At 41.1% G+C, this 26,544-nt stretch overlaps 1 protein-coding gene across 8 annotated transcripts in view; it reads left to right on the plus strand.

The window, feature by feature from the left end:
- DOCK4 (dedicator of cytokinesis 4) overlaps positions 1 to 26,544 on the plus strand; it is a 281,325-nt gene that overhangs the window by 76,610 nt on the left and 178,171 nt on the right. For 6 of the 8 annotated variants that reach the window (XM_064142114.1, XM_064142115.1, XM_064142118.1 and 3 more), the window contains exons 2-4: positions 20,931 to 21,014; positions 22,009 to 22,049; positions 24,644 to 24,699. In XM_064142114.1, the coding sequence (XP_063998184.1) occupies positions 20,931 to 21,014; positions 22,009 to 22,049; positions 24,644 to 24,699 (181 nt within the window). Of the gene's footprint in view, positions 1 to 16,376; positions 16,418 to 20,930; positions 21,015 to 22,008; positions 22,050 to 24,643; positions 24,700 to 26,544 lie in introns of those variants that run through there. The other 2 variants (XM_064142116.1, XM_064142121.1) reach the window with 2 other exon arrangements.

Below are 26,544 nucleotides of genomic sequence, written 5' to 3' on the forward strand. Positions count from 1 at the left end.
GCTGCTTCTCTGCAGTGATGAAGTGCCAGCAGATGTCTGGCAGGGTAGTTACCCACAAGAACAAGGGCAGGTGATCTTGAGGCAGCTTCCAGCTGCATAAAGAATAATAAATCAACCTCTTCTTCCTGGATGGGTGGTCTGTAGCAGACTCCCAACCAGGATGTCAGCCTTGTTGGCCTTCCCCTTAATTCTTACCCATAGGAACTTGATCATCCTTAATCTCTACTTCCATGATGTCCAGAGCATCCCTAATATATAGGGCTACTCCTCCACCCCTTCTCCCTTGCCTGTCTCTCCTGAGGAGTCTGGGATGTGATGTGCCTTCTGAGCTGCAAGTGCACATTGTTGAATCATGTACAGCTTCATAACCACTAGTAGCCCTAAGCCCTTACCTTCAGGGCTGCTCTCAATTTTGTCATCCACCAGCCTGTACTGCTAAGGAAGATTGCCCCAACCTAAGTGCAGGACATTGCATTTTGCCTTGTTGAAACTCATAAGATTTTCCTCAGCCCACCCCTCCAGGCTGTCCAAGTCCCTCTGGATGGCATCCTGTTTTTCAGACTTAGCAACCACAGCTCTCAGCTGGCTATATTTATACATTTGCCAAGTGTGCTGTCTGTGTCGCTGATGACTTGCAGACATTTCTGTCATTCTTGGGTTATATTTTCTTTGTTTTAAGCAATAACTGTGATTTTTGAGATGCACCAAACATTAAGATGATTTAATTGAAGTTTGTTCTAAAATACTTCAATGCAGAAGTTAGATTGGATTTTTCTGTGAAGCCTACATGTAAGTTTATTAAAATGTGTATTTAAAACTAAGGTTTCTATATAAAGTATTCATTTTCTTTAACACCTTCTAATCACACCACTTCAAATAGTACTCAACAGCTATAAATCACTACTTAAGAAAGATACCAGAAGAATTCAAGATCAGTTAGAAGTCTAAAAGCACATGAATTGTCATTAAAACTTATTTTTAAAGGTGTGTACAGAAATACTTCTCTATTGGCAGACAATGAATCCTGTTATGGTTGAGGCTTGATCAAAATCAAGGAGAGAGAAGAGCCATCAATTTTCAGGGAAGGTGATTTGCATACTATTGTGCCTTAGTCTTTGCTTTCTGACAAATTTTGTTAAGCTTGCTGTGACCTACTTCAGAGTCTTGTGATAAGATTAAGAATTCCAGTGAATTCTGTGTGTAGCCTGCTACTTGTTTACAGTACCACTATTGTTTTACTGAGAATAATACACAGTTTCCCACAGTAAGCTGTTGATTAAATCCTTGATTCATTTTCCTCTACTGACGGGGTTTTTTTCCTTGTTACGGCTTTGGTTTTCATTTGCTTATTTGTTGGTTTTTTGGAGTGCTTTTTGAGGGTTTTTGGGCTCCCTTTTGGTCTTGTTTTTAGTTGGAGTGATTTCTTGATGTATTTTGGTTTTAATTTTGTTTTTCTCATATTTCTAGTATAGATAAGATGAGAAACAGCAAAGATACTTTCTGACTTTGTCATTTCTGCAGTGACAAAAAGAATACTGTTGCAATGGCTTACAGAATTTTGGGGCAGAACAAATAACCTATAGCCACTCTGACATTTGGATATTTATGTCTGGGAACCAGAATGTAATGTCTTGCAGAGCCTACCAAAGTGATTCTGAAACACTTCTCTTAGATACTGAAGTAAAGATAAGGCTACCTTTGTGTTGTGAGTAGACATGAATTAGTCTGCTGAGAATCAGGTGTCACACAGTACAGTATGTATGGGTATAGTGTAGTGTATTTTTTGCTTGGGCTTACTCATCTTAAGGCTCCTTTCTAGCCTAAGTGGTTGTATGATTATAGTAGTGCCTATTTTGCCATTTCTGCTGCTATTTCAAGCTGCTTCACTAGAAGTCAGCATATGTAGTTCTGTGTAGTTTGAATAGAATAGAATCAACCAGGCTGGAAGAGACCTCCAAGATCATCCAGTCCAACCTAGCACCCATCCCTAGCCAGTCAACTAGACCATGGCACTAAGTGCCTCATCCAGGCTTCTCTTGAACACCTCCAGGGATGGTGCCTCCACCACCGCCCTGGGCAGCCCATTCCAATGGCAAATCACTCTCTCTGTGAAGAGAGATGGATAATCCATGTTTCTGAAAAGCATGAACTATCAGTGCCTCTTCTGTTTTTAGATGGAAAAAAGGGGAATTAAGTATGAAAGTCTAAATTGCAGAAGATATGCTTCCAAATACAGAAAGAGTTTTTTAATAAGGGAGAAGTCAAAAATAGAAAGCATCTTTTTCATTTAGTATTACCCTAAATTTGAGAGTCATGAGATGAAGTACAGCTGCCTGGATTGCCCCAGTGTTTGTTTTACTACACTTCTGGTAGTTTTTGTGCCTCTAAAACCAGGAATTACTTTTCTCAAAAAAATTAGAATTAAATGCACTCCAAAAATTATTCAAGGGGAAAAAACCCTACAACATAAAAGCGAGAACACCCCTGTCCTGCCACTCAATTCTGCTTCCCAGTCCTCACCATGCAAGTCTTCAGTAGAGCTACCATTGATGAAACCAGGTCAACCCTGAATATTTTATGTAAATCCCTAGTCCTGATGGAGTACGTTCATAGCTCAGAAGCTTACCTGGGCAAAGCAAATTGCAAGGTTGAATCATTAAAATGATATTTTAGTCTTGATTTGGCATATATTTGCCCTACATTACAATACTTTCCTTAATCAATTCAGTATTTGTAATGGAGACCAATCTCCACACTTAACTGTCAGGCCCTTTCTGTGTCCTGAGTGCTGCTGCTGTGCTTCTTTTAGAAAAGGCATAAATTACAGATCTCTTCAGATTAAAATTTGTTTCTATTTAATCCATCACTGACCATTGTGTTTACTGGCAGTTGCTTGCTATGTGCCAGTGTCGATGGTTGCTTCAATCCTTAAAAACAAACAGGGGAAGGAATTGAAATAGTAAGAAGTCATAGTGCAGATGAAAATAAACAGATCTAATTTCTTAATCAGTACACCAGTGTGCTTTAAGAAAAGATGCAGTCTTGATAAATATATTTCAAACAAAATTAATAGTTTGTTTTTCCTCATGTGTAATCTACATGAAATATAAAGGCTGCAAGGTGTACTTGAGCAAGACTATTGTTTCAGTATGCTTGATGTCTCCAGGTTTCTTGGAGAGCAAAAGCATTACATTGTTGAACTTCAGTGTTTCAAGAAGAAAAAAAAGTATGGTAAATTGTAATACTTCACTGACTTCCCTCATATGTAATTTCCTTTCTGTGTCACTTCAGTAGTTATCATGCAAGTTTACCAAGGATTAGGTTAGGATTATGTCAGGAACATAATGGTATCTTTCTGACACAAAAAGGAACCAAACCACCAATGAGTGTAATTATCTTATCCATGAACATTGCTGCTGGTTAGAGTCAATGAATTTCAGTGTAAGCCCAGCAGTGATTGTTGGCTGACCTTTCAGATAATCCCTGTGAAGTGGAGAAGGGATTCTTTTTAATTGAGATGATAGAGTTAATAAGATGTGTATTTGAGTTGAATATACTACATTTAAATTGTTTTAAGAAAGCCAGAAGCAATGTTGCAAGCCTTGATGTACTTCTTATATTGCTCTTCCTCTCCAAGTTTAACTGTGTTTTAGATTATGGATACTTTTTTTACCCCATAAAGTGTCATTTTCCTTTGATTTGGTCTCTTCAATTCACTGTTAGGAAGAATAACCCCATTACAGGCTAAGCATTACTGATTACTTACATGCCTGAAATAGTTTTAATTAGTGAGTAGAGAAACTGCTGCTAAATCAAATCCAAAACAGAGTTTATTTAATGCCTGGTGCTCCCTGTGATTCTTTGAGTTGGTATCTGAGCTACTGAAATTCAGAGGTCTCATGCAAACTATTTTTTGAGAGGGGAAGGACACCATGCAGAAGCACCAAGTCTTACAGTCATTTTACAGCCATATATATATATATCTATCTATATATCTATATCTATCTTAGGAGAGTTACTCTTGTGTTTTAAATTATGTTTTTGACCATCTTCAGATCCAGCATTTTATTTGACTCTCAAAAGTTCATTTCTCTCAGTGGTTTGGAGAACCTTTAGTGAAAGAGAAGAATATCCATATAGTAGATATGCCATATGATGTTCATCTTACAAGTCACAAGGCTGTGTTTTGCTCAACTTCAAAAACATCCTTGCAGTTTACTGATCATCTAATTTACTAAATTTCAAGTTGTGATGGTTTGGGCTCTTACCCACCCCCTCACACTTTGTATTTGCCCCAGCTAACTCAGACAGACCCTGGGAATATAGATGAAGCAATTTATTTACAGCTAGCAGAATTTACAAGCAGCTATTTACAATATATACAGTTATATACAATTATATACAGAAATATACAAAGGATAAACAATACAAAAGCACAACTCCCCTCCCAGAAACCTGAGTCCCCAGGAGGGGCTCTCAAACCACCCCAACACCTCCCCCGTCCCTCTCAACCTTACCCCAGTTCTCAGGAAGAAGAGAGGTGCAGGGAGCAGGGTTAATGAGATGTGACCAGGTCTGAAGGCAAAGGCAGAAGAGAAGACAAAATGGAGAAAGTTTACTTCTTCTTCCCAGAGCTCCCAGCGAGACTGTGAGAGAAGTTGACATCAATTGTTTTCATTTCACTGCCTGTTATCTAGTTCTTTTACCAAAACATTCTAGCTTGCACACAAACTAGCACTTGTGTATTGCTACTTTAGTGAACTTGATACTGAAAACTGTTTGATGGAGTATAAGAACTGAGCAACTGTCAAGATGGGTCCAGCCAGAGTTGTCACTTACCCGTCCAACAATCCTCTGAGAAAGTAAGAAATAAGGAAAATATGGATTTAACCATGGCTTTGGAAGTCTCTAAAAACTAAAGAGTACATTAGGGTTGTGTGCCTATATCTCTAATGCCTTTTTAAAACTTCTGCTTTTCACCTTCATGGAGTTCTTTGACACTGTTTTTCCATAATTTGATTGTGTCTTTGTGAAAATATCATGTGGTTCATTTAAAATCTGCTGCCAGATCATTCATACTATTCATTTTTTGAGGTTATTAGGCTTTGGTTAGGAGATAATTATTTAGTGTTGATCTTCCCGTATTGTTTTGTAGTATCTTGTCAGATCTCTTGTCCAAGCTTGGTTCTTTCCTCCAGTGAAAGACAATGCATGCCCCCAGTGAGCCTTCCTGTCTTGCTCTGCTTCATTTAGTTCCATTTATATAAAAAAATATGGAAGGGATTTTTGTGCAAGTGAGGGCTCCACTGCAGGCTTCAATAGTAGCAGCAGTTGGTTTTATATGCGCTTTGGAGCTTTTAATATGCCATGTGTTGGTTTTTGTGTGCTGCTTGCCATAGGATGACTGATTAAGCAGAGTTTTGCTTATACTTTGGCCTCAGTGTTTTGTTTGCTTCTTTATTATTACAGTGGCAGCTGCATCACCTGAATCATTGACCTTGGAAACAGTGTAGGACTACGTGGGGTGGTCCTCTAAATGCAGATAAAAACTGACTTATCTGCTTTATATGTCTTGCTCCTGCTTTTATGAGTAATGGTACTGTCAGACTCTACAGGAAATTTTTTCTTCATCTGGATTGGTGGGATATTTTTGTGCTTAGTTTTGTGTCTCGTGGATTCCTGAGCACCACCACTGCTGTTGGGCAATACTAATGTCTTCCTGCAGCAAGAAGAGCTCAGACTTGTGTTCTGAAAGAGGAAAACTGTGTATTTAACTGTGGTAAATTATTTTAATCACTATTTACTTAAGGAATAAATTGCATTCTGAGATGTTGTTTTCATAGAGAAGAAAACCTCATAGTGATTTCCCAGGGTAATTTGCAACAATCTCTCTTAGAATCATAGAATCAACCAGGTTGGAAGAAACTTCCAAAATCATCCAGTCCAACCTAGCACCCAGCCCTATCCAGTCAACTAGACCATGGCACTAAGTGTCTCATCCAGTCTTTTCTTGAACACCTCCAGGGATGGTGACTCCACCACCTCCCTGGGCAGCCCATTCCAGTGGGAAATCACTCTCTCTGTGAAGAGCTTCTTCCTAACATCCAGCCTATACCTCCCCCAGCACAACTTGAGACTGTGTCCCCTTGTTCTGTTGCTGGTTGCCTGGGAGAAGAGGCCACCCCCCACCTGGCTACAATGCCCCTTCAGGTAGTTGTAGACAGCAGTGAGGTCCCCCCTGAGCATCCTCTTCTCCAGGCTAAACAGGCCCAGCTCCCTCAGCCTCTCCTCATAGGGTTTGTGTCCAACTGTTAAGCCTAATGTACCAGCTTATAAGCGGAGTAGGATGTTAAAACTTGTGTCCAGCAGTCTCTGAGGACTTGCTCGTGAGGGAGTAGTTTTACTTTATTAGTGCTGATAACTGTATTCCAATGTATTTGAAATACCTCTCATTTACACTACATCACAGAATGTTAGGGGCTGCAAAGGACCTTGAAAGGTCATATCTTCCAACTCTCCTGCCACAGCAGGGTCATCTAGAGAGGGCCATACAAAAATACATCAAGGTGGGTTTTGAATCTCCAGATAAGGAGATGCAACCCCTCTGGGTAGCCTGTTCCAGTTTGCTGTCACCCTCACATTGAAAGTTATTAGGCTTCATTTAATGTCAAAAACAAGTGCCAGGGTACTTTTAAGTGATTTGTAATCATGGCCTGCCTTAGTCACCTTTAATCCTTTGCCAAATTATTCTGACAGAATTGGCTGATCTGCAGGATGGGCCATAGAGGCTCACAATTACAACTTAGATTTAGTACTAGCCAAGTAGCACAAATATTACATAAGTTGGTAGAGTTTTGTTTCAGACTGAAAATGTGGCTACTTGTGACAAAAAACAGATTCCAATCTTCAATATGCAGCCAGAAAATGACATTTAATAAATATATATGTAATAAGTAGCAATGTGGTTAAGGGTTATAGCTTACAAAACCAGAACGATATGAAATACTAGGGAGAATGTTGCAGGTAGGTTAAAGTCAAACAGAACTCTTAAAATGAAAGTACTTAGATTTATAATGACATAGTTGAATGTCATTGAAATACAGTTTACCAGGAGACTAAAACTCAACTGAAATATAATTATACTAGAAAAGCTGAAAAGTAATGGCATGGAAATTTCAGAATGTTGCTGTAGAGGACACTGCTGAGGATTCACAGGGAGGAGCTGTATTCTATATTCATAGACTCTAATGTGCATTAGATGTTCTAAACTTGTAAAGAGCTGCTAGTTTTATGTTCTTTTTCTTAATACAGATCAACAAACTGCTCTTAGTTGGGACAAGATGTAGACATAAGATGCAGTAGAAGCTAATTATTAAGGGCTTAAGTAGTGATTTGATAGGAGACAAGTGATAAATGAAATGTCATACCTGCAAGGACCCTGGTGGTACATGATAAAGTATTTCATTGTTGGTGTTCCAGATAGGCAGCCTTTCTTAACAGCAAATAGGTACTTATAGCCCTCTTTTCTAAGATTCAAGTCCTGTCAGCTAGGGTACCCAAAGGGAAGAGTTAGTGAAAATGTTTGTAGGTGCTGGGAGAACCAATCAAGCTGTTATCAGAGATGATCAGGTCCCTGCCTGTAGAGATAAAGGGTGAGGAGAGCTTGACAAATGTTGAGACAATCACACTAAATTGATTGTCTGTTAAAATTGTCCTATGGGTTTTGGCAGTATTGTAATCAGGGATTTGAAAGAGATTACCTTTCTGAATTGAAATGTTGAGACCACCACAGGAGGCAATAATCTGCCGCGGCTCTGTCCTTTGTGCATTTGGCATTTGTTTTATCTGCATAGGATGCTATTAGCAGTAGGAATTCCAGATGGTTTGCTATGTTTTTCAGACAGGTGAGGAGAAGTTCTATGTAAAGTAAAATACTTGCATATTATTTTTGCAACTTGGATATTAACTACAAATTTTACTGATTTTATTTATGTGCCTTGAGATATTTTTGTGAATAGCTGTTCAATAGATGTTCTTAAAGCTGAGTGCTTATATGGATTTTTCCTAAAAGCAATGGAGTGCTTCACATGAGCAGTACTTCACATGTTCAAAAGCCACAAATGATTTAGGAGACCTGGAATGGCATCACCTGAGCTATGTGTTGATCTTTTTAATTGTGGTGTAATTATACAGGTGAGATAATAATTTGTGTCCTGTCATGTCAGTATAAATTTGAGAGTGTTTGTCCTTAACACTCCACAAGAGATTTAAAGATCACTTCTGTTACCAAAACTAACATTCATATATATTGTGTTTGTTGAAAGGAGACTAAATTGATTCCTCATCCCTCCTCTTTCTGCTTTTCTGTCCCTATATTCATTAGTGTGTTTTTTTTGGTTTGCAACAAGCCTCCTGGGGTATCTGTAGGCAGCACAGTGCATTACTGGAAGAGATGCCTGAATTAACTCATCTATTAGAGGCATGGCCATGTAGCTGTACTATCATGTCACTCCATCCAGATCAATCCATATGTAGGCAAAGCTCAGTGCATTTTACAGCAAACTTTGGCTATTCTGCATTAGCACAGTCGTGTGCCTCTTTGTGCTTATGCTTCTAATTTCTGCCTCTTTAGGAAGTGTAAAAGTTTTTTAACTTCTTCTTGAGGATAACAAGCTTCATCCTGGAAAAGATACAGCTGAGTTGTGGAAAGGGTGGCAAGAGATTGCTTCTTCAATCTTTCCCACAAGAACAAAGGGACATAAAACTTCAAGGGGCACTGTAAAACAAGAGGAAGACTCCGTTGTTTTGGTTTTGTTTTTTTTTTCCTCCTTTTTCTTGCATGAGTCGTATTTATACTGGAAAGCTTACTATGAATTTGTGGACACAGATGTCATGCACCTACAGTGTGGTTAGGCAAACTCAAAAAAGAGAATTCCTCTAATGGCTGTTGAACAGACAAATACTATCTTTGGCTTGGGAGATCCCTGGATGACAAAATACTGAGATCTATACTGCTGGATGCTTGCATTACTTGCCCGTGGTCAGTAGCATCCGACATAAGTTTACAAACAATGTCCTGAGTAGAGTAGCTAGTCTGATTTTAAAAAAACAAAAAGTCTGGTCCAGACATTAAGAACATTTTGTACACAGCTGCCAGTGACAATGGTCCAACTTGGAGCCTTTGGCACAGAGCTCCAAACGAGACACATGGTCATCCACTTGGTTTCTGGGGTCATAGCTACAGAGGTTCAGAGGCAGATTACACCCCAACAGAGAAAGAGATACTAGCAGCTTCTGAAGGAGTGAAAGCAGCTTCTGAAGTGATTGGAACCGAGTCACAATTGCTGTTAGCTCCTAGACTGCCAGTTCAAAACTGGATGTTCAAAGGCAAAAGTTCATCACCACATCATGCCACAGATGCAATCTGGTCTAAATAGATGGCTTTGATAACCCAACGAGCACGAATGGGTAATCTTGATCGATCTGGTGGAGGTGATCACCAACTGGCTGGAAGGCACAGACTGTTCCAAACCTCCAGAGGAGAAAATAACTCGTGCTGAAGAAGTTCCTCCCCAAGGAGGATGTTCTCTGCTCCCCTCCCCCCCCCCCCCCCACTTTAGAAATGACCCTGACTAGACTCAGTCAGCTCTGGAAATGTGAATGAAGCTATTTATTTACAGCTAGCACAATATACAAGCAGATATTTACAGTATATACAGAAATATACAAGGTAAAAGGTAATACAGAAACACAACTCCCCTCCCAGAAACCTGAGTCCCCAGGAGGGGCTCTCAACCACCGCTGTACCTTCCCCCTGCCCCTCTCAACCTTACCCCAGTCCTAAAGAAGAATAGAGGTTGGGCCAAGAGATTATGAAGCAAAGTGGGTTAGGCCAAACGGAAGGTGAGGTAAGGGAGTAAGATGTTGCTCAGTCAGCAGCCCAAGTGAGAGTGAAAGAAAATGGTGAGAGTGTTATCTAATGTTTTTGTTTCTTATTCAGCAAACTCTTCAGCGAGACTTCTGAGAGAAGTTCTCATCACCATTGTTTTCCTTTCACAGCCTATAATCTAGTTCTTCTCACCAAAACGTTCTGCTGTGCTTCAAACTAGCACATCTTACACTTCATTATACATTGCTCAACACAGCAAAGGAATTACTCCAGACTTCACTGGACACCAAGCTGGAAGGAACTCCAAGAATCAGCCAGTCCTTACAGTTTTATAGATGAGCAGAATCAAGCAGTTCAACATAGAGGAGCTCAGCCCAAGTAAAGAGGTACAATCCAGCACCCATAGGTGACATTAGAGCAATCATGAAACCTAATCCTACAGAGCCAGGGGGCCAACCAGGCCCCCCAGCCTTTAGATCCCTTCACCACTCACCCAGTGCAGCACCATGAGTACTCACCAGTGATGAGATGAGGAGGATCCCTCTACCCAGTTGGGCAAGCTTAGGGCTTCTGCCTCTCCTGGGGCCGACTATAAAGGGGAGTGGGCAGGGAGGACAAAGTGGTCACACCTGGGGTGGGAGGAGACTGCAACAGAACCCAGGTGCTCTGGGATTTGGGGGAAAAAGGGACAGTGTAGTCTGGGTGATTGGGTAGTAAAGTGTATGTGAACCTCCTTCCTGCCCTTCTTGTAGATGGGTGTCACACTAGCAAGTTTCCAGTCATCTGGGACCTCCCTCATTAACCAGAACTGCTGATAGATGATGGAGGACAGTCTGGACAGTTCCTCTGCCAGCTTCCTCAGAACTCTCGTGTGGATCCCGTCTGACCCCATAAGCTAATAGGTGTCCAATTCCCGTAGCAAGTCTTTCACTTCTATTTCCTAGATTATAAGGGGATTACTTTGATCTTCAACCTCATCTTTCAGCTCAGGGATCTGAATACCATGAGTATGGCTGGTTTGGCTACCAAGGACTGAGGCATTGCCCTCTGTCTTTTGGGTGGTGTGGCTCAACTGGTTATCAGTAAAGACTGAAGCAAAAAAGTCATTGAGTATTTCTGCCTTCTCCATATCCCCAGTAACCAGGTCACCTGGATCCCTCTGGAGAGCTCTCACATTCTCCCTAGTTCTTCCTCTTCCTCTAATGTACCTGTAAAAACTTTTTTTTGTTGTCTTTGAGGTCTCTAGCCAGATTTATTTCCATCAAGGTTTTAGCCTTTCTAACTTTGTCCCTGGTTTCCTGAGCAATTTCCTTGAAATCATCCCAGGCCATCTGACCCTGCTTCCGCTCCCTTTGGAGCCTCCTTTTGTGCTTGATTTTGGCCAGGAGTTCTTTGATCATCCATGCAGGCCTGCTGGTGTTTTTACCTGATTTCTTCCATTTAGGAATGTAGAGCCTTTGAGCCTGAAGATGATCCTTGAAAGTCAGCTAGCTTTCCTGGACTCTCAGTCCCTCCATGGCCTTGTCCCATGGTATCCAACCAAGGAGTTCCCCAAGGAGGCCAGAGTCAGCTCTTGTGAAGTTGAGGCATCAAGCTTGCTGAGTACCCCCTTCTTCTCTGCCCTTAGGATCTCAAACTCCACCATCTCATGGTCACTGCAGCCAAGGCTGCCCATGAGCTTAGCATTCCGCACCAATCTATCTGTTGGTGAAAACAAGGTCCAGCATGGCACCACTTCTTGTTGGCTCCTCTATCACTTGGAGGAGGAAGTTATCATTGATGCCTATGACCTGCTGCATTATTTTTCTAACAGATGTTGGGGTGGTTAAAGTCCCCCAAGAATGAAGTCCTCCTCAAGTATGGCTGAGGGAGCTTATAAATAAGTAAAGGGTGAGTGCCAAGAGGATAGAGTCAGGTTCTGCTTGGCAATACCCAACAACAGGACAAGGGGCAATGGGTGGAAGTTGAGGCATAGGAAGTTCTGTGTAAATGCAAGAAAATATTTCATTGTGAGGGTGACAGAACAGTGGAACAGGCTGCCCAAGGGGGTGGTGGAGTCTGCCTCTCTGGAGGTATTCAAGACCTGCCTGGATGTGATTCAGTGTGATCTGCTATAGGTGGTCCTTCTCTGCAAGGAGTGTTTGCCTAGACGATCTTTTAAGGTCCCTTCCACCCCCAAACATTCTATGATTCTGTAAATCCTCTCCATCTCCTATTTTCTCCCATCTTCAACCTTTTCTTTTCATCTCCTTCCTTTCCCCCCCTCTTCCCCTTTCTACCTTCATTTACTTCCTCTCCATCTCCCTCCTTTCAGCACCACTTCCCCTTTTCCACCATATTTACCCCTTTCCCTGCCACTTCACATTGCCTTCTTTTTTTCCCCCCAAATCCCAGAGCACCTGAGTTCTGTTGCAGTCTCCTTCCACCCCAGGTGTGGCCGCTTGGGGTCTGTTGCAGTCTCCTCCCACCCCAGGTGTGGCCACTTGGGTTCTGTTGCAGTCTCCTCCCACCCCAGGTGTGACCACTTTGCCCTCCCTGCCCACTCCCCTTTATAATCGGGCCCAGGAGAGGCAGAAGCCCTAAGCTTGCCCAACTGGGCAGAGGGATCCTCCTCATCTCATCACTGGTGAGTACCCATGGTGCTGCATTGGGTGAAGGGATCTAAAGGCTGGGGGGCCTGGTTGGCCCCCTGGCTCTGTAGGATTAGGTTTCATGATTGCTCTAATGTCACCTGTGGGTGCTGGTTGTACTTCTTTACTTAGGCTGAGCTCTTCTCTGTTGAGCTCCTTCTTTCTGCTCACTTGTAAAACTGTAGGAATTACAGGAACAAACCTGTGAAACGTTCTGAGAGGCATTGAATTAGCATGGAGGAAATGTCTGAGAATCCCTAACAAGGAAAATGGAATCAGTCTCCAAACTCATTGACACTCTTTTATGTTGGAGTGGCTAAAACCCTGTCTTGTTTTGAAATGAAGTTAAAATTAGCTTTATTCAGTAGGAGGTGAAATCCTGACTTGGTTAGGCCAGGTCAGGGCACTAGCTGATTATGATGGGGTCCAGGATTCTACTTGATTGAACTGCTTGGCAGGCAGAAGTTTTTACAGATTGTTACCTGAGCCCATGTATGTTTCTGCTTCAAACTGTACTCATCAGCACTTGGGTTAAGCAAGCTCTTTTTGTGCTATTATGACTGAAAGCTGCAGTTCTTCAGATGCTCAGTTAGTTGCTTGGAAAATATATTGATTTGCTCCCAATTGAATAAAGGTGTAAAGCTACTGCACAGGTTATACCCCTAAGTCTGTTTTTCATTTCTCATATGCACCTTAACATTCAGAGGTTTATGACTTAAAATTCCAAAGGAGTAACAGCAACACAAGTTAGGTGCCTAATGAAGACAGCTGGACAAGATCTTCTCTTGGCTGTAGCCGGGGTAAAGCCTGTTGTGTAAATTCAGGTTGGCATATGAAATGCCTTGCTCCTTTTCTACAGGGTGAGGCTTGTTCTGAGAGGCCTGGTAACATCAATTTGAATTTCTGTAGGGGAACTTCTGGTGGTTCATTCAGCTGTCTTCAAATGAGTATTTTTCCAGTGAAAATGTCATGCTGCCAGTAGACAAATCCAGTTTAGTTTGTAACTGATGTGTTCACCACACACTGCCCCAGACACCATGTGTCCAGGGAGATTGATCCATGAAGGGAACCCAGCCTGTAAAAGAACATAATAAACTTGCTGCCATCTTCAAACACTTTGAAAGTAGCTGCTGTGTTAGCTATGGTGAAATATCAGATTTGGAGCACCTAGAGTGGAGAAAGTTAATAGTAACAGGAAGAATTAATAGATATGCCTGTGACTTTTATCAAGTTCCACCGAGTTTAGCCTCCTCTCATTGGGCAATAATACTTTATTTGAAGCTGGAATCTACAAAGCAAGGTAATTCTTGCCTTAGGTTGCTCTGAAAACCTTAACACAGCTGCTGGGAGTAATTGCACCTGAAACTGTCTAACACAATACAACTGTAACTTCCAGCTAGACTGAAGGATCCCAGTGATGAAAGGGAGAATTTAAGAATGATGGTTTTAATGGGGTTTATAGTCTTTGCTAAGGTAATCTAGCACACTGTTAAATGGCAAAGTATAGCATGTAATATGTTTTGGTTTGGGTTTGTTCTTTTTGGTGGATTTTGTGGGTTTTTTTTTCAGTATTACAAACCCAAGGTATTATCCTGGGTGGTTATATCAACATTTAACCATGAAAATACACTTTATCCTGACATCTCAGTTTTCCTAGAGCACAATTTGATATTTTGTGCTGTGGTGGTTTGTATGTTACACACCCACCCACCCCCTCCCTACACACACACTTTGGAAATCACCCAAACTAGACTCAGCTTTATATTTGCAGCTCAGCACACTATACAAGCAGGTATTTACAGTACATATATTTGTATGCAGAAATATACAAGTTAAAAGGTAATACAGAAACCTGAGTCCCCAGGAGGTGCTCACAACTGCCCTTCCACCTTTTCACACCCTGCTCTACCCTACCACAGACATTGCCGTGTGCCCAAGGAAGATTGGAGGGTTGGTCGGGGGGGGGGGGGCTAGGAAGCAGGTAGATTAGTCACAAAGACAATAGATTAGAGAGAGAAGAGTTCAGCCCAAACCCCAGGCAGTGACTTTGTTATCTATATTTATGTTGTTGTCCTTATACATCTCAGTAAGGCTATAAGTGAAGTAGACATCGCTGTTGTTTCCTTTTTCACAGCATGTAATCTAATTCTTCTCACCAGAACATTCTAGACGGCTTCAAACTAGCATAGAATCATAGAATCAACCAGGTTGGAAGAGACCTCCAAGATCATCCAGTCCAACCTAGCACCCAGCCCTAACCAATCAACTAGACCATGGCACTAATAATAGAATAGAATCAACCAACCAGGTTGGAAGAGACCTCCAAGATCATCCAGTCCAACCTATCACCCAGCCCTATCCAGTCAACTAGACCATGGCACTAAGTGCCTCATCCAGGCTTTTCTTGAAGACCCCCAGGGACGGTGCCTCCACCACCTCCCTGGGCAGCCCATTCCAATGCCAATCACTCTCTCTGAGAAGAACTTCCTCCTAACATCCAGCCTATGCCTACCCTGGCACAACTTGAGACTGTGTCCCCTTGTTCTATTGCTGGTTGCCTGGGAGAAGAGGCCAACCCCACCTGGCTACAATGCCCCTTCAGGTAGTTGTAGACAGTAATAAGATCACCCCTGAGCCTCCTCTTCTCCAGGCTAAACAGCCCCAGCTCCCTCAACCTCTCCTCATAGGATTTGTGCTCCAGGCCCTCACCAGCTTTGTTGCCACATGTACAAAAAACAACTTATTTGTTTCCTAAGGAAATTAATGCTTATTAAGGAATAGAAGTATAGCAGGGAGGAAAAAAGTCTAAATTCAATGGTGGTATTTGTGCAGATCAAGAAACTGGGAAATGTTCCTGAGGCATCCTTATTTCTTGGTTTAGATCTAGCCAGTGTTGATTTGAGAAGGGAAATGACAAGAACTTAAAAGGTGAAAATTGTTCCCTTGTAATTACACAACTTCCACTTCAAATTGAAGAAACTCAAGGGTGTATCACTTCATTATCTAAATTACTCTCCAATTCCAAAACCAGAGAACTCAAAGCATACACCTAATGTACATTCAGGGACTATTTTTACTGAAGGATTACTACACCTAAATATCTGAGAGTCCTCCAGCATCTCAGACAAATTTCTAATCGATAAGCTTATTATTAGTAATACTAACAATTCAGGAAGAAACTATACAAAGACAAGCAAGGGAGTTAAACTGTATATCATGAAGAAGAAAAGGGAGGCAGATTTGACTAATAAATATTTATTGAAGAGATTGTTTTTCATAAATCATATTTCGGAGCAATCTCTGTATTTGCAAAGCCTGTTCTTTAGATAAGGTAAGGGCACAAACTTCACTTGGGGAAGATGACTACCCTGTAAATTGATACTTGGAATCTAGTCAGTCCTTTTTTTTATTTTGATTGACATTATTGCTTTTCATGGAAACTGGATTAAAATCAGGAGGAGCAATATGGCAGGGATGCTCTCAAATATCCTGAACAGAATTGTTTCTACAGATCTAAGTTCTGTCTCATTGCCTCTTCGCAGACAGCACACACAACAAATAACTTTCTGACTGAAGAGCATCCAAAGTCCTGAACATTGCTAAAGGGAAACTAACACTGCACATCTGCAGCAGATACCTAAGCCTAAAATTATAGTCCTCTGACTGGGGAACAGAAAACTTAGCATTCGTCTTGTGTCTAATCGTTCTCCACCAGCGTCCTTACCCTTCTCCATCCTGGTTTATTTTACTTCCAATGGATTCCATGACTATAACGGCAGGCCCATGGGAACCCAGGGGCCCAGCGACACTCACACGTTGCCATTCCACGGTAACACTGAATTTGCGATGTAGTTGGAGGTGAAGAAGACAGATAAAAGGGACTAAATGAAAGAGCAAGGTTAGCTTTGTTTATGAGAAACAGTTGCATGTTTCATACCAAAGCACAGATAGTGCAAGATTCATTTTTCAAGCTGATGATCTCCAGCAATCTCTACTGAAGCCTTTCAGTTTCCTGACAGCAATTTCCCATCACAACAGGGCCTCCAGGTTTGCAGAACTATTGTCATGGTAATAAGCTCTATTTCAACGAACAGCGAGTCCTGTGCTTTGATATACGTTCTCTTGTGCTTTCTTTTGCTTCGAGTGGCATTACTAAAGATCACAGGCTGCCTATTTTGAGGCTGACCTCATTGCAAGACCTCTGCAAGAATCTGTTCAGAGGTTTTTGAGTGGGTTGGGTGAATTGTAGTGGCTCAGTAATACAGGTGATGCCCTCATTTCTTTTTCTGGTACTCAGCAGGCCATCCTTCTAGAAGATATTTCAAGATAAAATTTTTTTTTCTTCCACATTTCTAGCCATTTCCAACACTGTGTCATATTTCAGTTCTTTTTTTTCTTCCTAAAAGTTTTTTGAAACTTTTTAAAAAGAAAAAGACAGGATGGGACAGTGCCAAAATATAAAAAGATATTTAACAGATCTAGTAACTGAGTAATAAAAACTGAATGTTACAGCACAGTTAGATCATAACAATGTGATGTCACAGCCTGGGGTTGGAGTGGCTGGAGAGCAGCCAGACAGAGAGGGGATCTGGGGGTGCTGATTGATACCCGCCTGAACATGAGCCAGCAGTGTGCCCAGGTGGCCAAGAGAGCCAGTGGCATCCTGGCCTGCATCAGGAATGGTGTGGTCAGCAGGAGCAGGGAGGTCATTCTGCCCCTGTACTCTGCACTGGTTAGACCACACCTTGAGTACTGTGTTCAGTTCTGGGCCCCCCAGTTTAGGAGGGACATTGAGATGCTTGAGCGTGTCCAGAGAAGGGCAACGAGGCTGGGGAGAGGCCTTGAGCACAGCCCTACGAGGAGAGGCTGAGGGAGCTGGGATTGTTTAGCCTGGAGAAGAGGAGGCTCAGGGGAGACCTTATTGCTGTCTACAACTACCTGAGGGGTGGTTGTGGCCAGGAGGAGTTTGCTCTCTTCTCTCAGGTGGCCAGCACCAGAACGAGAGGACACAGCCTCAGGCTGTGCCAGGGGAGATTTAGGCTGGAGGTGAGGAGAAAGTTCTTCCCTGAGAGAGTCATTGGACACTGGAATGGGCTGCCTGGGGAGGTGGTGGAGTCGCCGTCCCTGGAGCTGTTCAAGGCAGGATTGGACGTGGCACTTGGTGCCATGGTCTAGCCTTGAGCTCTGTGGTAAAGGGTTGGACTTGATGATCTGTGAGGTCTCTTCCAACCCTGATGATACTGTGATATATTGGCTCATAAGAAGAAAACTCCTGTTGTTTGTATCTCATGGTTTTTAAAATAAGACATCTCAAGTGTAATGACATAAAAGTATGTGGTTTGAGTTTGTGTGCTACTTCTATTAATTCCTTAATTTTATTTCCACAGTTGTAGGTGCTATTTTGGTAGGCTTTATAATGCTGGTTTGTTTCTTACAAGCTGGAGCAGTGACCAGAAAGACTTCTGGCATTCCAGTGTCACAGAGGGATTTAGGCGTATGTAGTACTGATATTCAGGGAGTTTTGTTTTCAGTCTGCTAATAGTTAATAAGGTACTAACTTTTTTGTCTTTGCATGTGAATTGATTGAGAAATTTTCACTTTTTCAACTCTCAAACTCTTTTAATGTACAAAACCAGGTTTGCAGATAAACCTCTGAAAAAAATGGTGTGCTTGATTGTGGTGGGGGAATCTATGCAGCTCTTTTTACTTGATAATGTTTTTCTCAATATTTTAACTCTATGTAATTTCTTTGGAGTAGAAGAAGCACCAAAATGAATAGAAATAGAAGTGATGACTGAATTTAGTGAGTTTTGAAGCCTTCAGTTTGGTACATTTTTATACTTGCCATCCTATAGTAAAGACTACGTACTGTTGTTTTTTACTCCTAAAATCTGGGACAATCTGCCAAGATTCACCAGTGAATTTCCATACTTTGTGGTTAATCTGTCTGCTGCCTTTGAGGAACAATGTGATGCACAACAAGTTACACTGTGCTTGAGAACAGACTCTGCCTGTCATGGGAGAGGCCTCAAGAGTGGGTAAGAGCTGCTAGAAGGGATTGTTGTGAATTGGAATACTACAAGTCCTTTAGTGAAGAGTAGTTTAAGTGCAAATCTGCACCCATAAGGCTTACTTTTGGATTTTTGTTCTCATGCCTCTTGAATTGATGATTTCTTATCTGCAATGAGATTTGGATTTTCTTATCTAGATAGATCATTGGTAATTAGTAGCAAGGGTGCAGTTATCTCTGCTGATAATGTTAGCCATTTTTCTCTTCAACTTCAAAAGAGTATTACAGTACACATCATCAAGATCAGTTGCTTGGTCTCATGGCCTGAATTAAGTATTATTTTAATTCAGAGTTGAACAGTTGAATTGCTCTTTCATACATTAATGGATTTTTAGTAGTTGTAGGAATGAACATTTTGAGTGGCTTTTGCCAACTGTTTTCTTCAATACTCAATTTTCTTAGCACCAATAATATAAGACTTAAAATTTGATCTTTTGAAGTATTTTGGGAACATCACTGCTCTGGATATTTCCTATGAGGCATGTTCTATCTCCAGCAAGGAAAGCCCATTTCTCTAGCTGTTGTCCTACCCTGAGCCCATGACCTGGGCCTCACTTGCTTCAGGGAGGCTGCAAGGGAGATTGTGCACTTATAGGCTTTACTGGTCTCAGTCCCCTAGGCATTTCCTCACATTTGGGGTTGTGTGGAATGTTGGGTCTATAACATCCATTAAGTGAATGTGAAATAAGGTTTTGTTTTGTGGCATGTGACTGATATAGGTGTCAAAAATAATGTCTCTTTCATAGAACTGTAGAATTAACCAGGTTGGAAGAGACCTCCAAGATCATCCAGTCCAACCTGTCAACCAGCCCTATCCAATTACCTAGACCCTGGCACTAGGTGCCTCATCCAGCCTCTTCTTGAACACCTCCAGGGACAGTGACTCCACCACCTCCCTGGGCAGCCCCTTCCAATGGCAAATGACTCTCTCTGTCAAGACCTTCCTCCGAGTATCAAGCCTGTACCTCCCCTGGCACAATTTGAGACTGTGTCCTCTTGTTCTGTTGCTGATTGCCTGGGAGAAAAGACTGAGTCCCACCTGGCCACAGTCTCTTTTCAGGTAGTTGTAGACAGCAGTGAGGCCACCCCGAGCCTCCTCTTCTCCAGGCTAAACAGCTCTGGAGATTTTAAAGGCCTGTTTGGATGTGTTCCTCTGTGATCTGTGCTAGATTGTGTGGTTATGCTCTGGCAAGGGTATTGGATTTGGTAATGTCCTTGGGTCCCTTCCAACCCCTAACATCCTGTGAACCCCAGCTTCCTCAGCCTCTCCTCATAGGACTTGTGCTTTAGGTCTCTCACCAGCTTCATTGCCCTTCTCTGGGACACATTCCAGCACCTCAACATCTCTCTTGAACTGAGGAGCCCAAAACTGGACACACACAAGGTGTGTCCTGACCAGTGCTGAATACAAGAGAAGAATAACCTCCTTTGTCTTGTTGGCCACACTAATTCTGGATACAAGCCAGGATGCCATTGGCTCTCTTGGCCACCTGGGCACACTGCTGGCTCATGTTCAGCTACTATCTACCAGTACCCCCAGGTCCCTTTCCTCCTGGCTGCTCTCCAGCCACTCTGTGCCCAGCCTGTAGTGCTGCTTGGGGTTGTTGGGGCCAAAGTGTACAACCTTGCACTTGGCCTTGTTAAATCTCATCCCCTTGGCCTCTGCCCACCCATCCAGCCTGTCAAGGTCCCTCTGCAGGGCCCTTCTCCCCTCCAACAGATCCACAGCTGCTCCTAGCTTGGTGTCATCTGCAAACTTAGTGATGCTGGACTCAATCCCCTTGTCCAGATTATCAGTAAAGATATTGAACAGGACTGGACCCAGCACTGATCCCTGGGGAACACCACTAGTGCCAACTGACAACTGCATGTGGCATCATTCACTACCACTCTCTGGACCCGACCCTCTGGCCACTCCTTGACCCATATCAGAGTGAATCTGTCCAAGCATGAGCTGCCAGCTTTGCCAGGAGCTTGTTGTGGCATATGATGTTGAAGGTTTTGCTGAAGTCCAGGTGAACTACATCCACAGCCTTCCCCACATTCACCAGGCAGGCAACCTGATCACAAATGGAGATCAGGTTGGTCAGCACAAAAGTCTGACATCTGGATATGTTAGTCTGAGCATTTGGAATAATAACATTTCTGCCCTTCAGGATAGTTATGGTCTAGCTAAGTGTTTTTCAGTGCGAACTTGCCATTCATGTATAGTGGGTCCCTTAAGTATTTTGGTCTGATCTATTTTCTGTTCTGTTTTTTTTCCCATCCAATCCTGTATTTTAAATTTAATGCTTATGAAATTTTCATGTTGTAAATGAACAAAACCTATTATGTTTTTCAGTAATAGCTGGTTTTCGAGGGACAGTCCCACACGGCCTATCTCTGGAGATTGGAGACACTGTTCAAATATTAGAGAAGTGTGATGGTGAGTTCACAAGCTGCACTAATAATGAAGTTCTGTGTGTTGTTGATCTGAACCTCATTATAACTCATTTATTTTCTTGGATTAATGCAATTTTAAAGTTGATAGTATAGCACATTTTGCTCTCATTGTTTTTTCCACAATCCAGTGAGCTCTAATCCATTTGGTTATATATTAATTTGCAATTAGTCTTTTTTATTTAATCTTTCTTTAATACTATGTGATGGTTTGGGTGTTCCTTGCCCCCCCACACTTTAGAAGTCACCCAGACTAGTCTCATCTGGCTCTGGGAATATAAATGAAGCTATTTATTTACAGCTAGCACAGTATACAAGCAGATATTTACAGTATATACAGTTATAGACAGAAATATACAAGGTAAAAGGTAATACAGAAACACAACTCCCCTCCCAGAAACCTGAGTCTCCAAGGGGGGCTCTCAACCCTGCCCCTCTCAACCTTACCCCAGTCCTAAGGAAGAATAGAGGTTCAGCCAAGAGGTTAAGAAGCAAAGGTGAGTGGAAGGTGAGGTGAGGGAGATGCAGCTCAGTCAGTGCTCAGCCAGAGAGTGAGTCAAAAATGGCAAGAGTGTTATCTTATGTTTTCCTTTCTTCTTCAGCAAGACTCTGAGGGGAGTAGACATCACCATTGTTTTCCTTTCACAGCCTATGATCTAGTTCTTCTCACCAAAACATTCTACCCTGCTTCAAACTAGCACATACGTACATAGAAAATACATTCATAGAGGGTAACAGTTAAAACAGCATGAAGTTCTCGTGATTCTTCTGCCTTGTGTGAATTAAGTCACCTGAATGTGAACTGATTTAAAAAAAAAAATCCTTAAAAATTCCTTTAGTTTTGTGAAAAGTCTTTAAAATAAGTTCAGGCTGACAGCATGGGGTAATTGTCATATCTGTGCAAAAGGGAAAGATGAAATCTGTTTTAAATATGGAAATTACTTGCATAGTTTAAGAAGCAAAATGTTCTTTCTTCACAGGGTGGTACAGAGGATTTGCCTTAAAAAACCCCAATGTTAAGGTAAAGGTCATTTGCAGTTTTGCATTCTTTGACAGAAATGTCTGTCTGCTTTGTAAAAGTTTATAGTCTCCCTGTAAGTATATGATATTTGCTCTCCTCAGAAGAGCAGGGGATGTGAGGCTGGGGACAGGGGGCCTGGACAAAACTGCCACAATCTCATTGTTAAGTATATATATTGCATTAATTAGATTTGGACATGAATTACACTTCTGAAATGCTCTGATACATTAAGAGGATGCAATTTAAGAGTCAGAGGCTGTGTTGAATTTTCTTTTTATTTCCATTTCTTTGATTGTGAACTCAAAGCTAAACTGAAGTGAGGAAACTACTTACCATACAAATTGTAAATACTGTTGGAAATGTTGGTTAGACTTTGCCTATTTTTCCTCGTGTCATAAATTAGAGCAGCCAGTGGAGACAGTTTATAGAGGTAAAAGCAGAGTAGCAACCAAATAAAACATATGTTTTGTCATGTAAAATATACACTTTGTTTTATTGTTCTTTCATCTAGGCTTTGATTTCCACTCTAGTACGTTTGATAGTACTCCAAACCAGACTAATTTTCTGCTTTCAGACATGAAACCACGATGAAATGCAGATTTCAGAATTTGTTCATGTTGACTATGTTTAGGATTAACAAATCTTGTTTGTCTTTCTGGTTTTTTTAATCTCTCCTACTCACCTCTGTGATGAAGCACTGGAATAGGCTGCTCGGAGAGGTTGTGGAGTCTCCTTCTCTGGACCCACCACATTGCTTTGATCCTTACCTAGGATCAAAGTCGGGGAATTGGACTATATTATCTTGAGAGGTCCTTTTCAACCACTCTATAATTCTGTGACTGTAAAGATTTTGGGTTTTGTATGGAAAATCACTGAATCACAGGATGGTTTAGTTTGGAAGGGACCTCAAAGATTTCAAGATTCCTTTTTTTCCCAACATGATGCTAGTTTGTCTTATTAAAACCATTAAAGAAAGATCTTTAATCATGTTTTGCTCCTAACATTTGCATTGTAAGCTTTACTCTTCTCTCTCTATTTCCTAGGCTCTTCATCTGCAAAATAGGGCACATGTGTAAAGTTCAAAAGTTTCTGGTTTTTTTTTATCATAAGTCATTGGTCCTCTGTGCAGAGGCCTGCAGTTTCTGCTCACATAAATTTACTTGCTTTATATGAAGTGTCAGAGTGAACAATAAATTTAGCAACAGAAGCTAATCTGATGTTTACTACGATCTCATTGACATATATTGCAGTTTGGTTTTCCAGACAGGAGCAGCTGGGATTAGTTAGTGCATCTTCTGTGTCTTTTTGTTGCATTTCTCACCACATGCTTGCTGTCAGTCATGCTTTGTTGTCTGTCAAATGTGTTGATAGAAACTATGAATAGATTTTCTAAACATGACTCGATGTGTGAAGAAATGAAATATATATTTTCTGCTTTCCTCGTGTGAATGCAAACAGTTTTCAGAATGGGGATGTTCAAAGGAGTCTCTCTGAGTGTAAAATAATAGCAGCACCTTGTAACTCCACTTGTTATTGCTATTGCTGTGTCAAGATTGTTCCCTTGATATTCTGCTAGCTTTGACACACAAAGAAATTATCTGCGGCAGCTGGTCTGCAGTAAGTGTATGTATGGAGCCATCCTGTTTTGTGGCATATTGTTGTAAGTGCAAGGCTGTACATCTTGCTGTCCTTGAGAGATGCTCTCCTGAACTACTTTTTATTATGGAGGAGTTAGGAGTGTCAGACAGGCAGTTGTCTCTATATAGTAGATGTGGGTTTTGTCAGAGGTCTAATGTCTGTGTTAAATGAAAATGGGCCAGCATCACAAAGAAAATATCTAGGCAGCTGTGCTTATTACAAAGAGAACAGATATATTTTCCCTTACTACATTAATGTACTGAGCTGTAGTGTAGTACATTCCCAGCCAGAAGCTGAAGCTGGGTTGCCTTGTTTCGTGTGTTCTGATTTAGGAAGGTTGATGCACTGTAAGAGCAGTGTGACAGTTGCTGCAGTGCTGCCCATTCAAAAGAACAGTGCAGAGCCCTTAAATAACTATAAAAGGACCACACCTGTCAAACACTGAGGCTCTTTGGTAGGCATCTGTCACAGCTTTCCTGTGTACTGCATGACATTAATAGCCACCAAATCTATTTTGACTTTTCCATGAACCAGGCAAAGTTCAATAAAAAGAAAGTTAACTTTATTTTGAAAATCCCTGTCAGAAGATAACTGTTTTGAAGATGCTGCTGATGTTAACACCCACAGACCCATTTGGACTGGTTTTATCAAGGTTGCAATAATTAATAAAAACATTTTGGTTAAAAAAGCTCCCAAGCAATCTTCTGCATGTCCTACATGTGTTTATCTTGTCATTTCCTGAAGTATTGGTGGATTTAAACTGTGCTTAATATGGCATTTTAGTTTAAGATCTACATTGACTACATATCGCATTCTCTTTTGCACCTGTATTTCTGGTAACAATTTGGATGAGTTAGAATTCACCATGTATTTGTATTAAATAGTACTGATTGGTGTTCCAGGCTCATATAAGGGTACATTGCATTTTTTTTTACCTGAACTATTTTATTTTTCAGGGCATATTTCCATCCAACTACATTCACTTGAAAAATGCGTGTGTTAAAAACAAAGGGTAGGTGGAATGTTCTGGATTCAAATACTTAAACATGGTTGGTTACTTTACCAGAGATCTTTTGCTTATAAGGTGAAGTAGTGATTTTCTTTTGTTTGTTTGTTTTATGTTCTAATATCTCATGTGAGCTTACTGTCACAGGGCTTGAAATTAGCTGCAGAGTCATAAAATTGGTGTGATATATTTTGAGAAGATGTGGAACGCAACTGGGAATATCAGTCTGTATTGTCTAGAGGAGAGAGGAAGCAATTGCTTGTTTTCACTTCTGTTCTTAAGCTTGGCTTGAAAAAAATATTGCCTTAATTAGAAGAAGTTATTCTGTGCAGAAGCTGACTCTTAACCTGCTGGTTAACATGAGTTGTTTCCTTTGAAGACAGCAGCTGTACTATAGTAAGTGGTAAAATAGTGTATGGTTCAATGGCAAAACTGTAAATTAATAGAGATGCTTTTCCCCTTGCTTCTTTTTGGGCATGAACAGTACTTATTTTTGAAAACAATGGATCTCTTTTAATTTTTAAGAGTTGATTAAAAAAAAACCACAAAACAAACCCCCCCAAAATTGGTTAAAATTGGTTCTAAAAACCCTGATTCAGAACTCAAATGCTCTGGCCAAAAGAACCATTGATCTTTCCTTTATTTTTTTAGATGTAATACCTTGAAAATGCCTCTCTTTAACTTGTTTCACTTTTAAATTTCTCAGTGATGTTAGTTCAACATGGTTTCTTCCAAACTTTTATAAGTAAATTTGGGAGTGTTCACATTGTTTCATTTAGATTTTTTGTTTTTTTTTTTTTTTTTAGAGAATTAATACCTAAACATGTCTCAAGCTGCTATATAAGGAGATTTCTCATCATAATAGAAGAGTGCCTAAGTATTAGGTGTTAGCAACCCTTTTGGGGAGCATAAAGGAATGAGTGTTTGTGGTTGACAATGGGTAAATATGATCATGAAGATGGTAACTGTATTGAGAGTAGTTTCATACCCACAGGTAAAAGCAGTTTCACAGCACTGTTAAACACTTGGTTCTTTGATACAGAGTTCAGCCATATGGTTTGTCATGCCCCAGGATCCTTTCTCCTTTGAAAGTGGTTGTAGTTAAAACTGAAGGTTCAGAGGAATAAAATTACTGTGAAGTGTCACAGTAAACAAGACAGTTTTTCACAAGGACAGTCAGCCACTGCAGTACTCTCCCAAGGAAGTGGTGGAGTCCCCAGCATTAGGCACTTTGGATCCAGCTGGACAGGATGCTGGGCCATCTTATCTAGACCATGGTCTTCCTAAGAAAGATTGGACTAGGTCATCCTTGAATTCCTTTCCAACCTATCTTTCTGTGAGTATAAAAAAGGTTGGTTAATGCACACCATGACCATACTTGCAGGGAGTTCAGGCTTCATTGCCTCTGTCTTTGTTAGTGTTGCATTTCCTGTTCAGGCCTTGTGCCCCTATACAGCGTGTTGTGGCCAGAGACTGTCCCATTGTTACCTTAACTTTGTAAGACAAAAATGATATAAGAAGAGTAATCCAGGTGTGAATGCAAGCCTTTGATAAGTACTGTGTGAGAACAAAGTGGTAGTGCTGATAGTGTGCAAAGTAATGGTGTATCGGAGGGATTGATTGTGACTAAGCCAAACCCACTTATTCTTGGCCAACATCAAGTAGACAACTGTATTAAGTCGTGGGTTGTTTGGTTTTTATATTTTTTATCCTCTTAAAAGAAGTAATTTTATGTCATATTTCTATAAAAAGAGATGTAAAAATAGTGGGAAGAACAACTAATTTGGAGTCTAAGCTAAAGCTGAAAGGAATTATCCTGTTGAGAAAGTATTTTTTGACATGCTTATCTCA

This window comes from Pogoniulus pusillus, chromosome 4 (assembly GCF_015220805.1).
Source record: "Pogoniulus pusillus isolate bPogPus1 chromosome 4, bPogPus1.pri, whole genome shotgun sequence".
Lineage (NCBI taxonomy): Eukaryota > Metazoa > Chordata > Aves > Piciformes > Lybiidae > Pogoniulus > Pogoniulus pusillus.